This window comes from Falco cherrug, chromosome 5 (assembly GCF_023634085.1).
Source record: "Falco cherrug isolate bFalChe1 chromosome 5, bFalChe1.pri, whole genome shotgun sequence".
Classification (NCBI taxonomy): Eukaryota; Metazoa; Chordata; class Aves; order Falconiformes; family Falconidae; genus Falco; species Falco cherrug.
The window spans coordinates 71,853,057-71,870,927 of NC_073701.1; the positions used below are offsets into that span (position 1 = coordinate 71,853,057).

Genomic DNA, 17,871 nt, shown 5'->3' on the forward strand with positions numbered 1-17,871 from the left:
ACAGACAATAAATGATAAAAAATGCAAAATGCCAGAAAAAGATACAGCAGATCTCAGGTTGGTTAGCTTTTGGGCAGCAGTGTGGTTGGAATTGCATGTGTTTGAATCTAGCCTACTCCAATCATTTGAGATAGGAAGTTGGTTTTCAAAACATTTAAGCATCTAGTTCACTGTGGTGCATCCAGGAATATTACCTAATTCTAAAATATTTGGGTTTTTTCCTCATATTCCTTACAAGTTTGTAGGGTGCGATTTAACAACTTGGAGTACCTGTGTTTTATGCATCTAGTTCAGGAACAGGTATTTTACTTTTTAGAATACACGATGTTTGTTGTTTGTGGGTTTTTTTTGAAAGTCAGTGTGAGCTGCTTGCATGTGTACACACTCCAGCAAATAGCTACTAGGAGTTAAAAAGCAGTGGCTCAGGAAACAAGTGGGATTACAGAGCTAAGTGAAATGATGGGAGGCAGTTAACCGAAGGTACGCTTGGTTAGGCAACTCTGAATTAGTTTTTAGTAATGTGGCTGGTTTTTATATTTGATGTCTACCTCGGATGGTCTTTACTCTTCATACTTGGAATGAGCGAGATGCCTGAGATTTCTTTGCTTGCAGTGATTGCATCTGAAGAGCTGTTTTGATAAATGGAGTTAGTTTGTATGTGTAGGGATGGCATGGCCAAGCAGACTGGCTTCACAGAAAATGAAAGATGAGGAAAATGCAAACACTGCTTGCTGTACTAAAAGCAGCATCTCCTTTTCCACTTTTCAGTGCATTTGAATTATATCTAATTAAATCCATTGGCATGTGTATCTAAAACAAACTGTGCTCCAGATGTTTTTCCTCTCTGAATGCATGGTGTGAGCAGAGTATACACACGTGACTGTCTGGATTCACAGTAGCGGTGTAAATCTTATTTGGCATGTTCTTACATTTTCCATTTATTTGCTAGTAGGTAGGAATTTTTTTTTTTCCCCTGATTTGGCTGGTTAGATGTTGTGGGCTATCCTGTGGTTTCAGGCAGTGTAATTTTGAATGTGTTTTTCTCTCAAAGTAAGTGTATTTATCTTGAGCACTTTCAATGTGGACCAGACTTCGAGAACCTGCTTGGTTTTGCATGACTGCAGTTCTACAAGACTAATTCCATTTTGGCAAAGAAAGTAAATACTTGAATAACCACAGTCTCCACTTAAAAGGTGTCTGTAGCTTTCCACAACTATAATGGCAGCCAAAAATCGAAATAGAAGCTGTAGGAAGACAGAAACCTGTTTACATAGATTGTGATTTCAGCTGCTTCAGATCTGTTTAGTGTCCAGGCTTCTCACAGTATATAGATTGCAGTCTTGACCAGTGACAGTAATGGAAACTTCTGGTATCCTCAGCTCTTCCAAACCAATCTGCCTTCTGTTAGAACAGATGCAGTTAAACTCTGACTGCCAGTAGTGAACATAGTAATTTTTTTCCATGTTCCTTAATGATTCCAAGGAAGTGAAATATGCTGAAAGTTTTAAGAATATTTTGGATTGACTGTGGTTCTTGATCACTTTCTACAAGCACTTCCCCGCCGGTCTTCCTTCTCCTTTTTTCCCCCCTCCCTGCAATACTGACATCTACAGTGGAGATCTTTAATACCTGGAGCTACACAAGGACTCTATAGATTATACAATCACTAGGGTCATGAAAGAACCAGATGTTACAGTAAATGCTTCCAGATGTTGCAGTAAATGCCTCTAAATACCCTCCATGATCATCTCAACTGCTGATGCTTCTCTGCCTGCCCAGACCACCCCAAAATTTAAACTCTGGAAAGTTAATGATTTGTCCTTGCATGGCTTAGCAGAGTATTCTTCATGGCAGTTTGCTTAAACTACTGCTATGAATATTGGCTACCTTAAACAGCAAACAAAATAAGGTGTTTCAGATGTATTTAGCTAACTTCCTTTCCCATATCTGATTCTATATGGTAGTTTCTTGTAAAATAATGAGTAGCTTTGCAGAAATTCTCCTACTAAAGATCTTCCAGTATTGCCAAATCTCGCTCTGTGATAACTTCAGAATGTGTGTGTTAGACTTGGGAAAGATGTTTTTTACAGTGTATTAAATCATCTGCTTTTTTTGTATATTGATCTGAATTTTGTGTGGAAAATGCTGTGTTCAGTGATTGTACTCTTTGAAATAGCTTTTAGATGTTCCTGCATATTCTCCTGGCAGGAACACCGCTTGAGGACACAGTTGCAAAGTTAACACTTTTGTCTGTTTTTTCAGCAATCTTTACTGTTTTCTTTTTCTTCCTTTCTTTGCTTTCTTTCTATCTCTGTCTCTCTTGCTGCCTTTCTCTCTTGCTGTGGGTATCTCTCAGAGTATTTAGACCTGCAGTCAGAGGGTATGTATGACGGTGATCTTCTCAGGGTTCCAAACATCCACCTGACAAGTAGTTTCTCCCATTAGTTACTTCATACTGGGCTGGAAAAAAGCACTGTTGGACCCATTGGACTGGGGAAGCTCATCTTTTTCACAATCAGTTAAAACAGATCCTAGAAATTATATTTCCAAAATGTGCGTTTGAGGTTGTGTATAGTCCTTTGCGAAAGTATGCGCACAGTCAACATAGCCATTGATGAACTGTTAAAAAGCAAATAGTGTTTAGTGGTTTCATGCATCCTGTCCTTGAGCTTCTGCCATTCCACCTGTTTGTGAGCTCTTTCTGCAAATAGGATTTTTTTATTATTTTAAATGGAAGGTTCATGCTCTGGTCAAGATGACTGTAGGAAAGCCTTGCTGACTGCAGTTTGCTAGTGCACACGCTGCTAGAATTGCTGCCTGAATTAGGTGGGGTAATGGTCAAGACTCTTGAGACTTTCTCACAACAGCACTAAGAAATACCCTACTTGTATGCCATAAAATAATGGTTGGTATGTTTTCCAAAGGGTCTTTGGTTGGGGGTGGGTGGGTTGGTTTTGTTTTGGGGTTGGTGGTTGTTTTGGTTTTTTTACAAAATACTTATTTTTTTCCCCAGCTTTTTCTTTGTTTTAAATTGTGGGGTTTTACTAATTATTTTCTAGAATGAGTTTCCCCAGTCACAGTATGAGCTTGCAAGACTTGGCTGTAATTTCTGGATGAGATCAGAGACAAAGAGAAATTCACTGTAATAAGCATGTCTCATAACTGTTGCATTTGAAGGAGGACTATGTTACAGCAAATGCATAAACTTTCAGATCTAGAAAGAGCAGTTACCTGATGAACACAAATACCATCCTGACTTCTCAGGGCAGGAGGTTCAAGAAACGCAGCTTAGCATGTGCCTGCAGCCTCCGGAGACTAAGGGCTTTCAGAATTGTAAGCTGTGTGGTATTTTAAAATAGTTCTAACTGTAAGATGTACTGACTTAACTTACTATTTTAATAATTGACAATGCCATTTTAACAAACTTTGGAAAGTCTTCTGCCTCTTCCATAAGCAGGAGAGTACGCATTGCATTTATCTCGCAGTACGTGCTATCAGGCTGTATTTTTTTGCCAGGAAAATGTAGTAATATTCAAGCTGTTAATGAGTGATCCGAGAGGTGTAGTCCATGCCAGTATTGACTGGCCAAGTATTCTCGAAGCTGTTCAGAGCAAGTGCAAGCTGTGAAGGTCTCAGAAATTTCTGCAAGGCTTTGCTGAAGTTGTAGAGGCAATCAATGAATGAGAGAGGTGAAATGTGAGGGCTCTGAAGCAGTGTGAGCCTGGTCAGCTCCACGCTGCTCATGTTTATCAGTCTGTAGGTAGCAGAATAAACAGTATGAGACTTGCATTCAATGGAGAAAGCAGAATAATGGATGCAAAAGTGTATACTTTTTGTGGGAAATTACTTGCACTTCCATGTCTGTATGCTTCACTTTTAATTGTATGATAGTAACCGAACCTAAGCTTTTGCATTTCTTCTTTCTGATTTTCAAAAGATATCTGAAGTATTTTGAAGCTGAATTGTTCTAATAAGGTTTCTGAGCAGCTTCTTAAAAGATGAGCTGCTCTCAAAAAAAATAATCCAGCTTTTGCTGTGTATGGTGATAGTGGACATGGAACGTTGTAACTTTGGATTTCTTTTTCAGTTTATTAACTTCACCTGAAATGCTTTTTTCCTTTATTTTTTTTTAAAATGTATTTAATGGTTAAATAGGTTTACTGTCCCCCTCTCCTTAGTGCCTCCTCACCTGACTAGCTTGGATAAGCAACTGAAAAAGAAAGTTTAGAGGGGAGGCTGGAATCCATCTGAGCAATAGTGCTTGCTGTCTGTTAAAAAATGAATTTCTTCTGTGGCTGTGTGATACCAACTCTCATCTAGTACATTTGTCACTTCTGGAGGCAGACGCTGTGGGTGCTGCAGCGGTTTCCTTAGAACTGAGGTGAAAACGAGACAGTGCTAGCAATTTCTTCATTTTGCAGAGATTTCTGCAATTTCTGTGTTACAGTGTTAAACCACTGTAAAAGTCTCCTCTTGTTTCTGATCATACACTGTTCCAGGGTGAAAGCACTTAACTGGCATTCTAACAGCAGTGACAACCCTAAATTGCTGAAATAGCTCAGAAATAGCAGCTGGCAGTGGTTTGTCCCATTGCTCTGGGCATGGGGGCTGGGGGGGCAGGGGCTCCACACTGCACGGGGGTCCCAGGGGCCAGGCTGGCGCTTGTGCAGGGCGGCTGTTGGCATTGGCCATCACTGAGCAAGGGGTTTCAGTGCAGGCAGCTGCTTGCACTCAGAAGAGAAAGTAATCCTCCAGTTTCCCCAGCTGAATGGAGTGACGTTGTCACAGTGGATGTTTTGAGCTCTCCCATTTTGGGATATGTTTTTTCTTTTCTGTGCCTGCCGACTGTTTGTCTTGCATGACGTCATGTTCGGATTCACCGTTGCATGTGACGAGCATGGAACATCAGCACAAGAAATGGTTCTCTTGCTTCTGTCTCCTTTCTCTGCCTAACTGCAGGGAGTCAAACAGATGATGAGGGGAAATGAGCATGCTGTGGGAAATGGGGCACGGAGCATGACACCACTGTTTTTGTAAAATTTGGCTGCATATCCATGTACATTTATTCAGAAAGAAACATAGAAGTGACAAATCTGAGGTCCCATTTCACCAGAAAACCCTTCCAATCTAAGGTGAACACTTAGTGCAGTAATTGGCATAGATGGGATCTTCTAAGCTGACCTAATTGTTGGCCTTTTTAATGCAGGTTGTTTGTAAATTTGGAAGCCGTGTTGTGGCTTGGTCTAATAAACAGCCAACACGTGATTTTCCAGCGTGTTGAGAAGTATGTATGTAGCATGGCTGCCCTTGCATCTCTTGCTTTGTCTTTTGGTTGGTTGTTGCAGAGCCTGGTGTTTAAGAACTTGCATGTGGGCTCAGCATGAGACGTGTTTAGGTTTCGCTTTTCATACATGTCTTGCTTCTTTGTTAATAGTACCGCTGTCTTTCCTAGTGTGTCTTCATCATGTTTTATTGTCTATGATACTAATTGTTTACCAAAGAGACTAGAGGATATCTAAAGTGTATCCCAGGAGCCACAGTAGTGAGCTTCAGAGGTGGGTAGAATTGAACTCCAAGGCTGTTTCACTCAGTATCAAATCCTTCTTTCCCAAAATACCTAAAGCTCTTTGATCATTTGGGACTACAGCCTGAATTCTTTATAGACCTTTTGGCAATGAGATGTAGATCAGCATTGCACTTACAGTCCGGAAGAGCCACATTAGGTACTGTAGCACGTGGATTTCCATCTGGCGCTGCAAGTCAGCTTGGCTTATTTGAACCAGCAGCAAAGCTGTTACAGCTTAACTTCTCTTGCTAGATCCAAGAGGCTCTCAGTAAACAGACCAGTGGAAAGACAGGGTGAGAGTGTGGTGTGTTTGGCAGCAGTGCTGTCGAAATGAGTGTTAAACAGAAGTTTGTGTGGTGAAACCGGGCAAGAGAGGTGTTCAGAAAAATTGCAGCATTGAAGTATTTGCCTCTATAAAGCTGGTGGAAATCTACAGGAAGAGCTGAATTGTTATCAAAAATCGAGATCCTGATGTTTTCATCTTCATAAATAGAACAGCATATCACTTTATTTTAACTGGGTATCAGTTTTGATTTAGAATGGTTTTATGACAGCTTCAGTTATGATGAAGTGTGAACTGTGTCGAGTCCTGTTTTTTCTAAGAAGAAATTGCGCTTAAAGGAACACAGTTGTGTTGTCAGCTTTAGGAGGCTTTGCATTTGCAGGATTTGGGCATTAGAGCAAAAAAGAATGAACAACCATTTTGTAGCACCTAAGGTCTGGAATGAGGATATATAATGCTTCTTGTTTACATGTATTATATTACATGTAGTAAAAGCTGAGAACTCTGTGCTATCTTTGTAGTGGATTTTTCTCTTAAGAAGTTTATGGAGTCAAAATATATGCATTGAGAGTGCTGCAGGTTTGCAGTAGTTTGTGAAAAGCAAATCTCTCCAAAACATTCACAAGTGCAGGATGACCAAGTCCCACACCCTGTGCGGGCTCATCCCAGTTGGGCTTCCAGCAGGAGGTGAAACCTTCCCCCATGGCAGCTAGAAGCCAAAGTTCATTTTCTGAAGTCCCTTGTCTAAAACAGTGTGTGTGCATTTAGGAAGGGTCACTGAAAGTCATCTTGAAACCAGATGTGATACTGTCACAGCTTTCCATCTCTTCTCGTTGTTGGTGTAAACAGAAGACGTGTTCACATTTCCCGGTGGTGAGGCAGTATACATGTACGTGTGCATCTATTTTGCACAGGCATCAGTGACTTTGACCAGAACTGTTTCAGTAACCTTCCTTGTCTAATACGTGTACACATCAGTTAACATAAAATAAAGCTTTGGAAGAAGCAGCATTTAAAATACTTCTTAGCTTAAAATTATTATTGTAATTTATTGCATAATTATTCTAAGTGAAATCAGAGTGCTTGGCAGTACACATCACCCAGAGGAGATGTGATTGTACCTGCCTCAAGGAATTTGCTGCTTTAGAAGACAAACCATAGATGATGTTTTAAGATATGAAATGCATCAGGATGAGTAAACGAGAATAACTGACTTGTTTCCCATTCACCATCTTTACGATCCCTTGCCATGCCTCAAAGCAGTCTGTGAAATGTCATTGGAGGTTATTCCTCAGTTCATCACCCTCAAGTGACTGTAACCAAACCCCAGCAAATTTCACATTCTGAAGGTGGCTGCTGCAGGAGGTATTCCTTGCCAGGGTCTGTAATAGCACACAGGTATTCACACCTCTGGAGATTCCCAGCCGATTCATTGCTCGCTTGCTTCACTTTGCAAGACCCTAGGCAATAGTCCACTGCTGCAACAAAGTTTCTTTAGACCCCAAGATGATCTCCTTAAAGCTCTTCTGCAGAAGCCCTGTTGTATGAAGGTCAAGACCCTCCTGCCCAGAATGCTTTGAGCTCAGCTGTGTTACATCTACAGTGAAGCAAACTTGGTCAGCTCTGTTAAGCTTGATGTTCACTGAGCACCCAGGTGAGGAAACCACCACCAGACTCTGTGCCGGGGCTGTCTGGAAGCACCCAACCAGTGGTTAGGAGGAGGCATCTCCCAACTTACTTTACGCAAACTATGTTTGAACCTTCTAGAGGTGAAGATGGCTGGGCCTGGTAATGCGGGTCATACCTTCTAGTCTTATTTTCTGACAAGACTGAAGAGTATGGACATTCAGCTTCTGCACTGGAGGTGGTTGGATAACTCAGCCAAGCATAGCAGTGCTGGCGAAAAGAGAGGAGTCTCTGTTACAAGTTACCTCCAGAGTAGTATTTACAAATTTGGTGGTTAAGTTGCAGAATTTGGCTACGATGTTGAACTTGATGAACATAAAGGAAACTTGTCTGGCCACTCATGTCGGAGAGCCCAGCGGGCATGACTGTAGGTGGCATTCACAAGTTGGTTGTGCTGAGTGCTTGTCCATTTTGAAAAAAAGACACAGTTTTGGACAGACTTATGCTTGCTGTTGGGAAAATTTGTACAAGTGGCTTTGAGTTGGAGCTTAACAATTCCTAATTTTTTCTGAAGTGGGAAGTATTAGAGATCTGTTTGCAGAGCTTAACTAAGGAGAGTCTACAGTAGATATAGAACTAGATGGTCTTTAAGGTCCCTTCCTACCCAAGCCATGCTATGATTCTGTGCTAACTCTTCTTCCTTAGCATGCCTTAACCAACCTCACAAGAGGACAGTTAGATTCTTTGCAGGTAATGTGCTCTCTGTGCCTGCTTTCAGCCCCGTCAGGGTTTGGAACATGTACCCAGGTTGTTCGGTGCTGGGGAAGTGGACCATTAGATGGACTGCACTGGCAGCAGAGTCATACCAGACTGGTGTTTAAGGGATGCAACTAGCTGCTAAAAATAAGCTGGTCAGAGGAATATAATGCAAAATATTTGTGGGTACTAGAGTTTATTTTAGGCTAGAATTAGACACTGTTAGTAACCCTCCTGCCTGTGCCATAGTATTCTGTGTTCCCCATGAACTCCCTGTTTTGTTTTTACCCAGTTAGTCTGGCCCGTAAGTGTCCTTCTGCAGAGGTTTGCCTGTCCAGCTTTGCTTTTCCATGAGCCTGTTGAAGAGAGAAATTTCCCTGCCCTGTTAGTGGTCAGAGAGCCTCAGGACTTCATAGCATCGGAATCCTTGTGTCATGGAAATTTTTGTGTTGAATTTAAGAAGTTTATCTTTGAGCAATTTAAATCTCATGAGCTCCAGCTTCTTGTGTGGAAAGTAATTTTCTAATGACATTTCTGGCAACTTGGCTCAGTCCTCTGCTGTCTCATCTATCCCCTGCAGTTTCTCTAAGGTATATTTTTGTACTTGCGGTATTTCTTTTTAAGAGCATGTTAGCCCTTTAGGAAGATAAATGTTTTGATCTCCTTATTCCTCATTTTTTATGTCTTTTTTTTTTCAAGAGCACACAGAAAAGTGGCTACAGAAATAGAACCTTGATCTCAAAATCTCTGTCACATGTCTTAATTACCAGACTGTGATTATATGTATGCATTATAAACTCCCCTGGCAGCTGGTGGCAGGCTTCCAGCTCAAGTCATCTACTGAGTTTTCCTTCCATTTTTGTAGGCTTGCTCTCTGAAAGAAGGAGAAGAAATCATTCTCAAAACTAGGACTGAGTTAAAACTGTGAGGAAGATCATTCACATGCAAACTTGTCTCTGCCTTGGAAGGCAAAAAATAGATACGTTTGCAGAAATCATTTCTCCAGTTAGAAATATGGGTCTTTTAAATACAAATGTAGATTTGGATGTTTTGTGCTAGCAGGTTTTTTTCCTTTTTCAGGAATTGAGCTTCTGTTTTGTTGTAGGGATACGTGATTGGAAATGTTATCCCTCAGGTGTGGTAATCTTGTCACCTGATGTGTTACTGAAAGCAAGTTAATTTAACTGTGTTTGGCTTCTGAAGATAACCACTCATGAACATCCAATCAGCTCTTTTTGTCTTCCTCGGGATTTTAGGTTCTGTACTTAAAGTCTTTCCTAGGTGCACATGGAAGTATGAGGTGCCACTCGGGAAAAAAGCCTGTAGAGCAGAGAGCAGCGTGGGTGCCTGTATTAGATCAGAAACACACTTGCTGAAATCAGCGGCTTAAGGAGCAGTGGGCTTGGAAATGTGCTTGGTGGTGTTGGGTAATGGAGGGCAATTCCAGGGGAGGTGAACTCCTGTAGGCTGCCTTTCCCACCAAAGGCTGCACTGGAGGATCTTCTGGGGTCCCATCCAGCCCAGGCTGTTCTGTGGTCCTGCGCCAGGGGTACTGCCAGTCTCCAGTTACTGCCAAGGCAAGCAGTCTGCTTTTGGGTTGTTGCTCCCAGTGGTACTGCTGACTTTCTGGACCCTCTTTAACTTGCAGAGTCTTGGCTGCACATACTTCACATTTGCATCCTTCTGGTGCTTGTTTTCTGTGTTTGTAGGAGAGCACACCAGCCGAGGTAGTGGCGGAGGGCTGTAGAACATCTGGTTTGCAGACAATGGGGATATGAGGGAACTCTTAGGCCAGATTTGCTGCAGGAAGTGGGAGTGCCTTTCTTGAGGAGCTGTTCTCATGCATATTTGATGTCTTGTTAATTTTTAGGAAACATAGCCTCCAGGACGTGTATGTTGCTTTTTAATTCGTTTATTTTCAGTCCCTATTTCTTTATGGGATTTTTGTGGCCTGTGCTAGGAGAGGAAGGGGAATATTGTATTTTCTCTGTCGGGATTTAAACCCCATTAATTGACATTTTAATGTGAACTTGAATTCTCCCCACACAGTGATGCAGACTGCATGGTTATTGATAAGCTGGCCATCACTGACATTGCAACAACAAAAGCATCCAAACCCCTGAACAACATGGCCCAGCACTCAGAGGAGCACCAGAACACCGCCGCTGTTGTCACAGCTGTCACAGAAACAGCCACAAAAGACAGGTGAGATGGTCAAAACCCTCCTTTACCAGCCTGTGACAGGGAATCTGTTTTTACCATGTCACTGAATGTGGTTATTCTACCAATAGTGAATAGTCCAAGTTACACAAGTAGTACATCTGGAGTGTCTTGAAGAGTGTTGCACTGCAGGTAGAGTAGAGCTATTACTGTGTTATATTGCACATGTCTTTCAGTTTCCCAAAAGTGCTGTCAAATCATCTCTTTTATTAAAACATCAGACTTCTCATTTCTTACTTATGCATAACAAATACTCAGATAGTATGTGTTTCTGTGTTCAGGTGAACGTACAGACAGTTACAGTAAAATGTTATGAGGAAATGTGGGAATGTGTTTTGATAACTGAAACTAGAAGTAATCTCAAGGAGAAATACTCATAGTTCTTTGCAAATGTGACAGTTTAAGTCTTTTTAAATTCAGAAAACAATCCTTCTGCATATCTAGTTCTGTTACCTCCATAGTTCTGCTCTGGCTCTAGAGAGGCATGTATCAATAACGAGGTGCTTCTGCTGTTTTGCTCAGACAACCTCTCTTGAGTGTCTCAATCCTTCTGGAGCACGTTTGCTATTAGATTGAGTCTCAGATGATGGTGCTTAGCTGAAGCCGGACATCTGGACCATCCTACAAAATTTCTTCTGTTAGGTACTTTTGGTGAGAGGAAGAAGTTCTAATGAGCACTTTGAGCTTCATGCCACCAGTCCACTCAACTGCACTATATAAACATCTGTCCTGGTTGTCAGCACTACTGCTTCTTGTATAGAATCATAGAAACATAGAACAGTTTGAGTTGGAAGGGACCTTAAAGACCATCTAGTTCCAACGCCACTGCTGTGGACGGGGACACCTTCCAGTAGACCAGGTTGCTCCAAGCCCCATCCAACGTGGCCTTGAATGCTTCCAGGGATGGGGCAGCCACAGCTTCTCCAGGCAACCTGTGCCAGTGCCTCACCAGCCTCACAGTAAAGAAATTCTTCCTAATATCTAGTCTAAATCTACCATCTTTCAGCTTAAAGCCATTCACCCTTGTCCTGTCATCACCTCTTGCTGTATTTCCCCAGTACAGCTACTGCCTAGCATTTGACCCCACAATTTACAACCAGTCTCACACAAACTCTAGTGCTAGTGCAACTTGTACTGAAGCAGAGTATCCCACCGGATCATTGTTCTCACCACCACACACCGGGTACTGTCAGGGCCCTGAATGCCTTGAGGCAAGAGAAGCTGCACTGGGACCCAAGGGTGACTGCGAACTCAGGGGCAGAAACCCTGCAGACAAGGTGCCCAGTCCCATGGGACCACATCCAGTGATAGTAATTCATGTCCTTGTCCTGGGACAAGCCACAGAGTCAAGTCAGCAGGTCTGCAGCAGCAGGGTGTAAAGCTGTGCGTATGACATAGCTCTGGCAAAGACCTAAACCCAGCGCCCAGGCTGGTGGTGGAGGGTGCCTGGAGGGGAAGAACCTAGATGAGCCTGATCAGGTCAGAGCCTTCTGGTGGACTTGGAACCCTGACAGTCATGTTCCAAACTTCTGCTTCAATAAAGTAATGAATGTTGTGTAATTAGCAGTCAAAGCAGACTTCTCAGTTTCTGTTTTGAATTTTAAATGTAGTATTCTGTAACAGAAATGGAGGAGGTTCTCATTAGGAAGATATTAACATTTTAGCAGGCAGGAGAAACAAAAATAGAGGAAGGATGGCTCAAGTATTACCAAAGAGAAAAGTTTCCAACCGGGTTGAAAGTAAGCTTTAGGAGTGCATATGTTCCAGTAGTTGTATTTCTCTAATACTGCTCTTTGGTTTTCTCTAGGAAAGAAGAAGTCTTGCCCTGTGCTGAAGCCACATTAAATGGCCCTGCTTGATGAAACAGATGCAATGGGACGTGTGTGATCCAGGCCAGGCTGCTACCTGGTGATGCAATTTGTCAATTTTTTTTTTCATTTTAATTTTATTTTTTAATAAATGCTGCATTGATGAGAGAGCTGGCATTCAGGACCAGACACACAGTTTCAACACCAACAATCTGTTCTGAAAGACACTTGCATTGTCTAAATGTAGCATTGATCAGTTAGTCATCACAGGAATGATGGGGTTCTTCCCAAGCAAGCCTTCTGCCTAATTTTAGTTCCTTGTCCCCTTCCCTCTCTCCCTTGTTTTTGTTTTGTATTTGGGGTTCAGTCCTATTTTCTTAGTGTTATTGCACACAGTATTCAGCTTCTCTTCAGAAAGGTAGCAGGTCTAACGCTGGGACTTGGACAGTGCACAAGAGTCCCGCAGTCGTGTGACCAAAGTTCCTGATGGAGCTGTCTTTGGGCAGCATTTGCACCGCTTTTGTATAGCAATAAAGCCTTATCAGAAACATTTCATAGGAGGAAAAGATGCAAACACTTTAAATGGGATGAAGCAGGGAGGGATTTTATTTTACATTTTTTTGGGGTGGGAGGGAAGTCATTGACATTGTCCCAAGCCAGAGGCCAAGTAGCTAACTTGCTGTAATGCTGAACTGTCTTGAGAAATGGGACGTCTCTGCATTCCAGTGAATTGCTCAGTGCTCTCTCCTCTGGAGACGTGACAGTTCACTGCAGGATCTTGGGTCGGTTAGCAATTGGTCTCCTCTGTCCGAGCCATCAAAACTCAACTTCCCGGATGTCATCCTCCGTTGGCTGGAGAGTATGCAAAGAAGGTAGCATGTTGTTTGCCAGCTAAGAGGATAATGATCCACTGGACTGCTGCCATGCAGGAGCGAGAGCAGATATGGCACAAACAGGTTATCAGGTGTTTGCTGGCTTTTTGGAGACTAATGTATTTTCAAATTATTATGGAAATCCTTTTCTGTTTGTTTTGTTCTGTTTTTAAAGTTTTTAATGGATGCAGGAACAGCAACACTTTTGCACTTTGTACCTAGTTGACAACATTGGAGAGTGACATGGCCCCAGCACAGGACTCCTGCTGTTACTCCCCAGGTAGTTGGTCATGGAGAAGTTTGGGGCAGGGGGACACACATACCGCTGCCTCGGGATGGTAGAGTAAAACAGTATGGAGAAATGGACTGCGTTCCAAACTGCCTGGGAGCAAGGTCAGTTGAAGGTGTGTACTTGACTCTGGAACACAGAATCTTCTGCGTAGGCTGAAGGACCTACTCGTGTAAAGACTGTACCAGTTTCAGACACAGGTCTGTACTGAGTGGTGCTGGCCTCTGCATTGAGCTTGTTCCCAGACTGGACTTGTGCACATAGATCATACGGGTGTAGATGTTGGGCCACTTGCAGAAGCAGGCTTGGGCTGGTAACAGCAGATTGCCACGACCAGTGCTCCAGTGCTTATTCTCTACCCCTGTAGTCTAGATACAGAGCTGGGCCTGCTTTTGTGTGTAAGCTGTATGCTGAAATCCACCTGTCAAATGTTAAATGCCGCTTATTTTATTAGTCCGAGACCTAAGCTGGAAAATCATTCACTTTGGAATAAAAGCATGAAGCTTGACACATAGGTAGCCAAATAGCTTATTTTCAGATATATTCTCACTTGTGCATAACGAGGGACTTTACCCTGTGAGTATGAAAAAGTACCTCACACAGATCTGTTGTTATGAGCAAAGGCATCCTAGCCGGACTTCAGTCTTTTTAAAAAATACTTTATTTTTAACTGTGATATGTATGTAGTGCATATGAAATTTTCTTAACTGTATTGAGAGGTGGGGGCGGGGGGGGGGGGGAGTGAGATGAACAAAATGTTTTCACTGTTAAGAGTCAGTCTGTTCTGCTGGATCAGTATCCGACGGTGACGTACCCGCAGCACGAGGTTATCCTTGTGTGCCCAAAGATAACGTATTTTAATTTTTGCTCTTAGGGAAAATCGAGGATTTGCTTTGCTGGAATACCAGGTATGGAGGTTGCAGTGCAGGAAGCAGGCTGAGATTACTGTTTGCATCATGGAAGTGTGTGTGCTAGGGTTGTGGGCCACTTGTATGCTGCTGACATAGCTGTGATTTCTCTCAGCTGCAGTTACTTGGTAAGCAGGTGCTTTCATGGCACAGTACTGTTGTTCTGGAAGTCTTCTCACTGCTTGTAATTTAAAATAAATAATTTAAAGTTACATTGTGCTGGGAGGAAAAAAAAAACCCTCACTTTCTGCTTTGGTTACCCTGCTTGCTGTTTGGAGATCAATCCCATTCTTAGCCAGGATTATCAGAAATGATTAGTGGTTTTGAGTTCCTAATTGGAGACACATTAAAGTCTTAATTTTCAGAGGATTGGTGCTAGAGTTTTTCTGAAAATCAGGTTCTCTTCGGGCATTCTTTAAACACACAAAAATGATACTATGAAAACTGAAAAATCATTTGTCTTAACACAGTATCAGTGCAGCTTATTCCAGCAGCTGGTTGAAGACCATGACTGGACTTCGGTCCCATTAAATACCAGGTGATGGCAATAGTTCTCTTCCAGTCTTCTCATTCACGGTTCCTTGACTGGTGCTTGCAGGTTCCACCGTGCTACAATTATGACCAAGTCCATTTAGGATCAAGATTAAGGGGAAATGTCTGTAGCAGGCACAATTTGATCATCCTTCTGGCTTGATACATTTTCAGCCACCTTGTGAAACAGATAAATGATCTTTGCTTTAGGTTACGTCATGGACAGGGGTCACTTTGCATCACCTCAAAGCTGTGCAGGCTGATGTTGCAAGAATACTGATTAGCTGTACCCACCTGATCTGTTCATGATGCTTTCGTTTGGAAAGCAGCAACCTCCACCTGAAAAGTGATACAGAACAGCTGGCAGCAATATGTCCTAAAATGTTTCAGAGAGATATGCAAGGTCATGTCTGTCTGTGCCTTCTGTTGCAGATTCTGAACTTGTCGTTCGTTAGCTTTTGACTTTTGAGTCCATAAATTTAAATGAAAGCTTTAATAATCTATTTAAACATATCCAGTAAGCAGATCTAAAACCACGTTGTAGTTACTGGGGGACTCATTATCTTAGTTTATTAATTGGATTACTTGTGTCCAGTTACTTTTGTGATAAGATGTTTTACTGGTAGTTAACTACATTGGTAGAAATGCACAAGCTCTCTTGCTTTTGTGACAGTGAATGATTCCTCCACGTTTGGGATTTAAGCTCTGAATTGTACCTCATCGCTCCCATAGGATTGTCCTTCACAAGCAGCCAACAAGCTGATCTAGAAAAAGTTCCTTATGCATGGTACGTTGGAGTTTGCAGTTCTGAGAGATCCAGGGTCAGATGATGGTTTCCTTGCCTGGCTGAAATGACTTTTATAGGTAAAGTGTGCATAAATGTCTTTCTCGTAAGTCTGAGCTTCCCATCTACCTGGAGTCACAGTGGATATGTAGAGAGGCTGGAGGGCCCTGCTGCCTGTAATCTGTGGCCTCCCTCGGTCCCCATTGCTGTCTGAGCTTCCTTCCTTGCCATCCCAGACTGCTGCCCGACGCTCTGCAGGGCAGCTGGGCTCTGTCACCGCTTCCCATTTTTGGGTGACTGTAAGGCAGAGCACGCAGTGACTTGATGGAGCCCTTTCCGCCGGTCAGGCTGTGCCTCGGGCGGTGCCAGCACTGTGTCTTCATGACAGTTGTTCACAGTGGCATCTCGGGGCACACTGGCTGCTGGAGAGCTGCGTTACCTTCTCGCCAAGTAAGCCATGTGCTCTAGGGAAGGCCTGCTACACTGGGCAGGGGGAGTGGGATTTGTCTACTGAAAATGGATTTATTTTAACCCAGCTGTACCCTTTAAAAAAACCCTCGGCTTGCTTAGGTACTTGGTCAGAAAGCAATGAAGACTAAACTGAAGTTATATTCAGCACTGTCCTTCCTCATTTATATGCAGTATTTTGAATCTGTCCATATCAATATGGTATGTATAATTTTAGGTTTGATTATGTATACTGATGAGTGTGTATATAGATATATATTTGCAATATGTATTATTCCATGTATATTTATACACACACAGTTGGATATTGTGAGAAACCTAGTGAAGCAGATGCTCAGAGCACAATGAGCCTAACTTTTGTATCTATGTACAGCTCCATGATCAATAGCAAGCCATCGACAGACATTTCGTTGTACAAGACCAAAACCAGTAAGGCATACCTTACCAGGGGGAAATGGCTGTGCTGGAACATTCTAGTTCAATGATTTTACCCAGCTGGGCATTGATGTGGTGGATTATAAGAGAGCAGCAGCTTGTCCGGTCATCCCGCTGTTGTTGCTGGCATCCCTGCTGCTGCAGAGCCATGCCCACGTGCTGTCACTCCGGCAGAGGAGGGGGCCTTTTCTGCACAATTAGCAGTTAAAAAGTGATCAGTCATTGGCTGACCCTAAATAATTCTTGAATCATAGCACATTTGTCTCTGGCTGGTTGGATTGTGGGAAAAATGCATTCCTTTGGATGATACGGCTGTTCAGGAGTCCTGCCATCATCTCATCAGATGACTGTTTCCAGATGTCCAAACTCCTGTGTTCAGTACCTGGGTATTAAACTGGGGTTGGAGCACAGCTGTAGGGCTTGCAATCAGAAAACCCCTATCCTGCAGAAAGATCAAGTGTAACTAGTTTGGAGCCGTGAAGATGCGATCTGATAGCAGATAAAAACTCAAGTGGTTTGGATTAATTTATTTTTGTTGCTTACTGGGGGAAATGTGGAGTTGGGTTTGTGAGTTTGAATTCCCTTGCTGTCCCAAAGAGGTGAGGCGCTCTCTAAAATTGTATCCGCTGGCTTCAAATTAAAGTTTAGGTGAGAGAGTCTTTTGAAGGAAAGCGATCAAGGAACATGACTGTAGTTTATTCCGCAGTTTCACCAGTCTTCTAACAAAATTTTCCCACACACGTAAATAATTTATTGCTTCTTCTCTTGAGTCATAGCAGTTATGGCAGACAAAATCGCAGTTATTCATCTGGATAGTACATCCTCAGCAAAGCCTGATAACAATTTCCTGAGCATCCTGACCAAGGCTTTGTTGCCCATATTGCTTTTTAGAGAGCTGCAGCTGGCAAGCAGAATGGAAAACCAGTGGGTACACAGATTTAAAGAAAAACAAAAAAAGAGGGAAGGAAACCCCACCACCACCCACAACAACAACAAATCCCACAGTGTTCCCCTTAGCATCTATTCAAAAGGCTCATCAGACATCCCAGTTTGCCATCAGAAAGGTTTTGGGTATGGTGTGGTATGCAAGGTGGGTGAAAGTTAAGGGACATTCCTAAATAACATACCTAATGGAAAAAATTTTAAAATGGCGTTATTGTTGTGTGCTAGCACCCAAAAGTAATTTTTCCAAAAATTAGCCGGTGAGCTGTAACTGGAATCATTATTTATCAGTGGCATAACTTAGAGCAAATCTCAGTGCCAGTCACTAAGATTTATACCACGCCATGTGCTCCTCAGTGTTTCAGTCCGCTTAATCCTTCCAG

At 42.5% G+C, this 17,871-nt stretch overlaps 1 protein-coding gene across 2 annotated transcripts in view; it reads left to right on the forward strand.

Moving 5' to 3' along the window:
- PPP6R2 (protein phosphatase 6 regulatory subunit 2) overlaps window positions 1-12,427 on the forward strand; it is a 106,937-nt gene extending 94,510 nt beyond the window's left edge. For both annotated transcript variants that reach the window (XM_055711561.1, XM_055711559.1), the window contains 2 exons: window positions 10,281-10,436; window positions 12,259-12,427. In XM_055711561.1, coding sequence (XP_055567536.1) covers window positions 10,281-10,436; window positions 12,259-12,310 — 208 coding nt within the window. In that variant the 3' untranslated portion in view covers window positions 12,311-12,427. The remainder of the gene's footprint in view (window positions 1-10,280; window positions 10,437-12,258) is intronic.
- The last annotated feature ends 5,444 nt before the right edge of the window (window positions 12,428-17,871 follow it).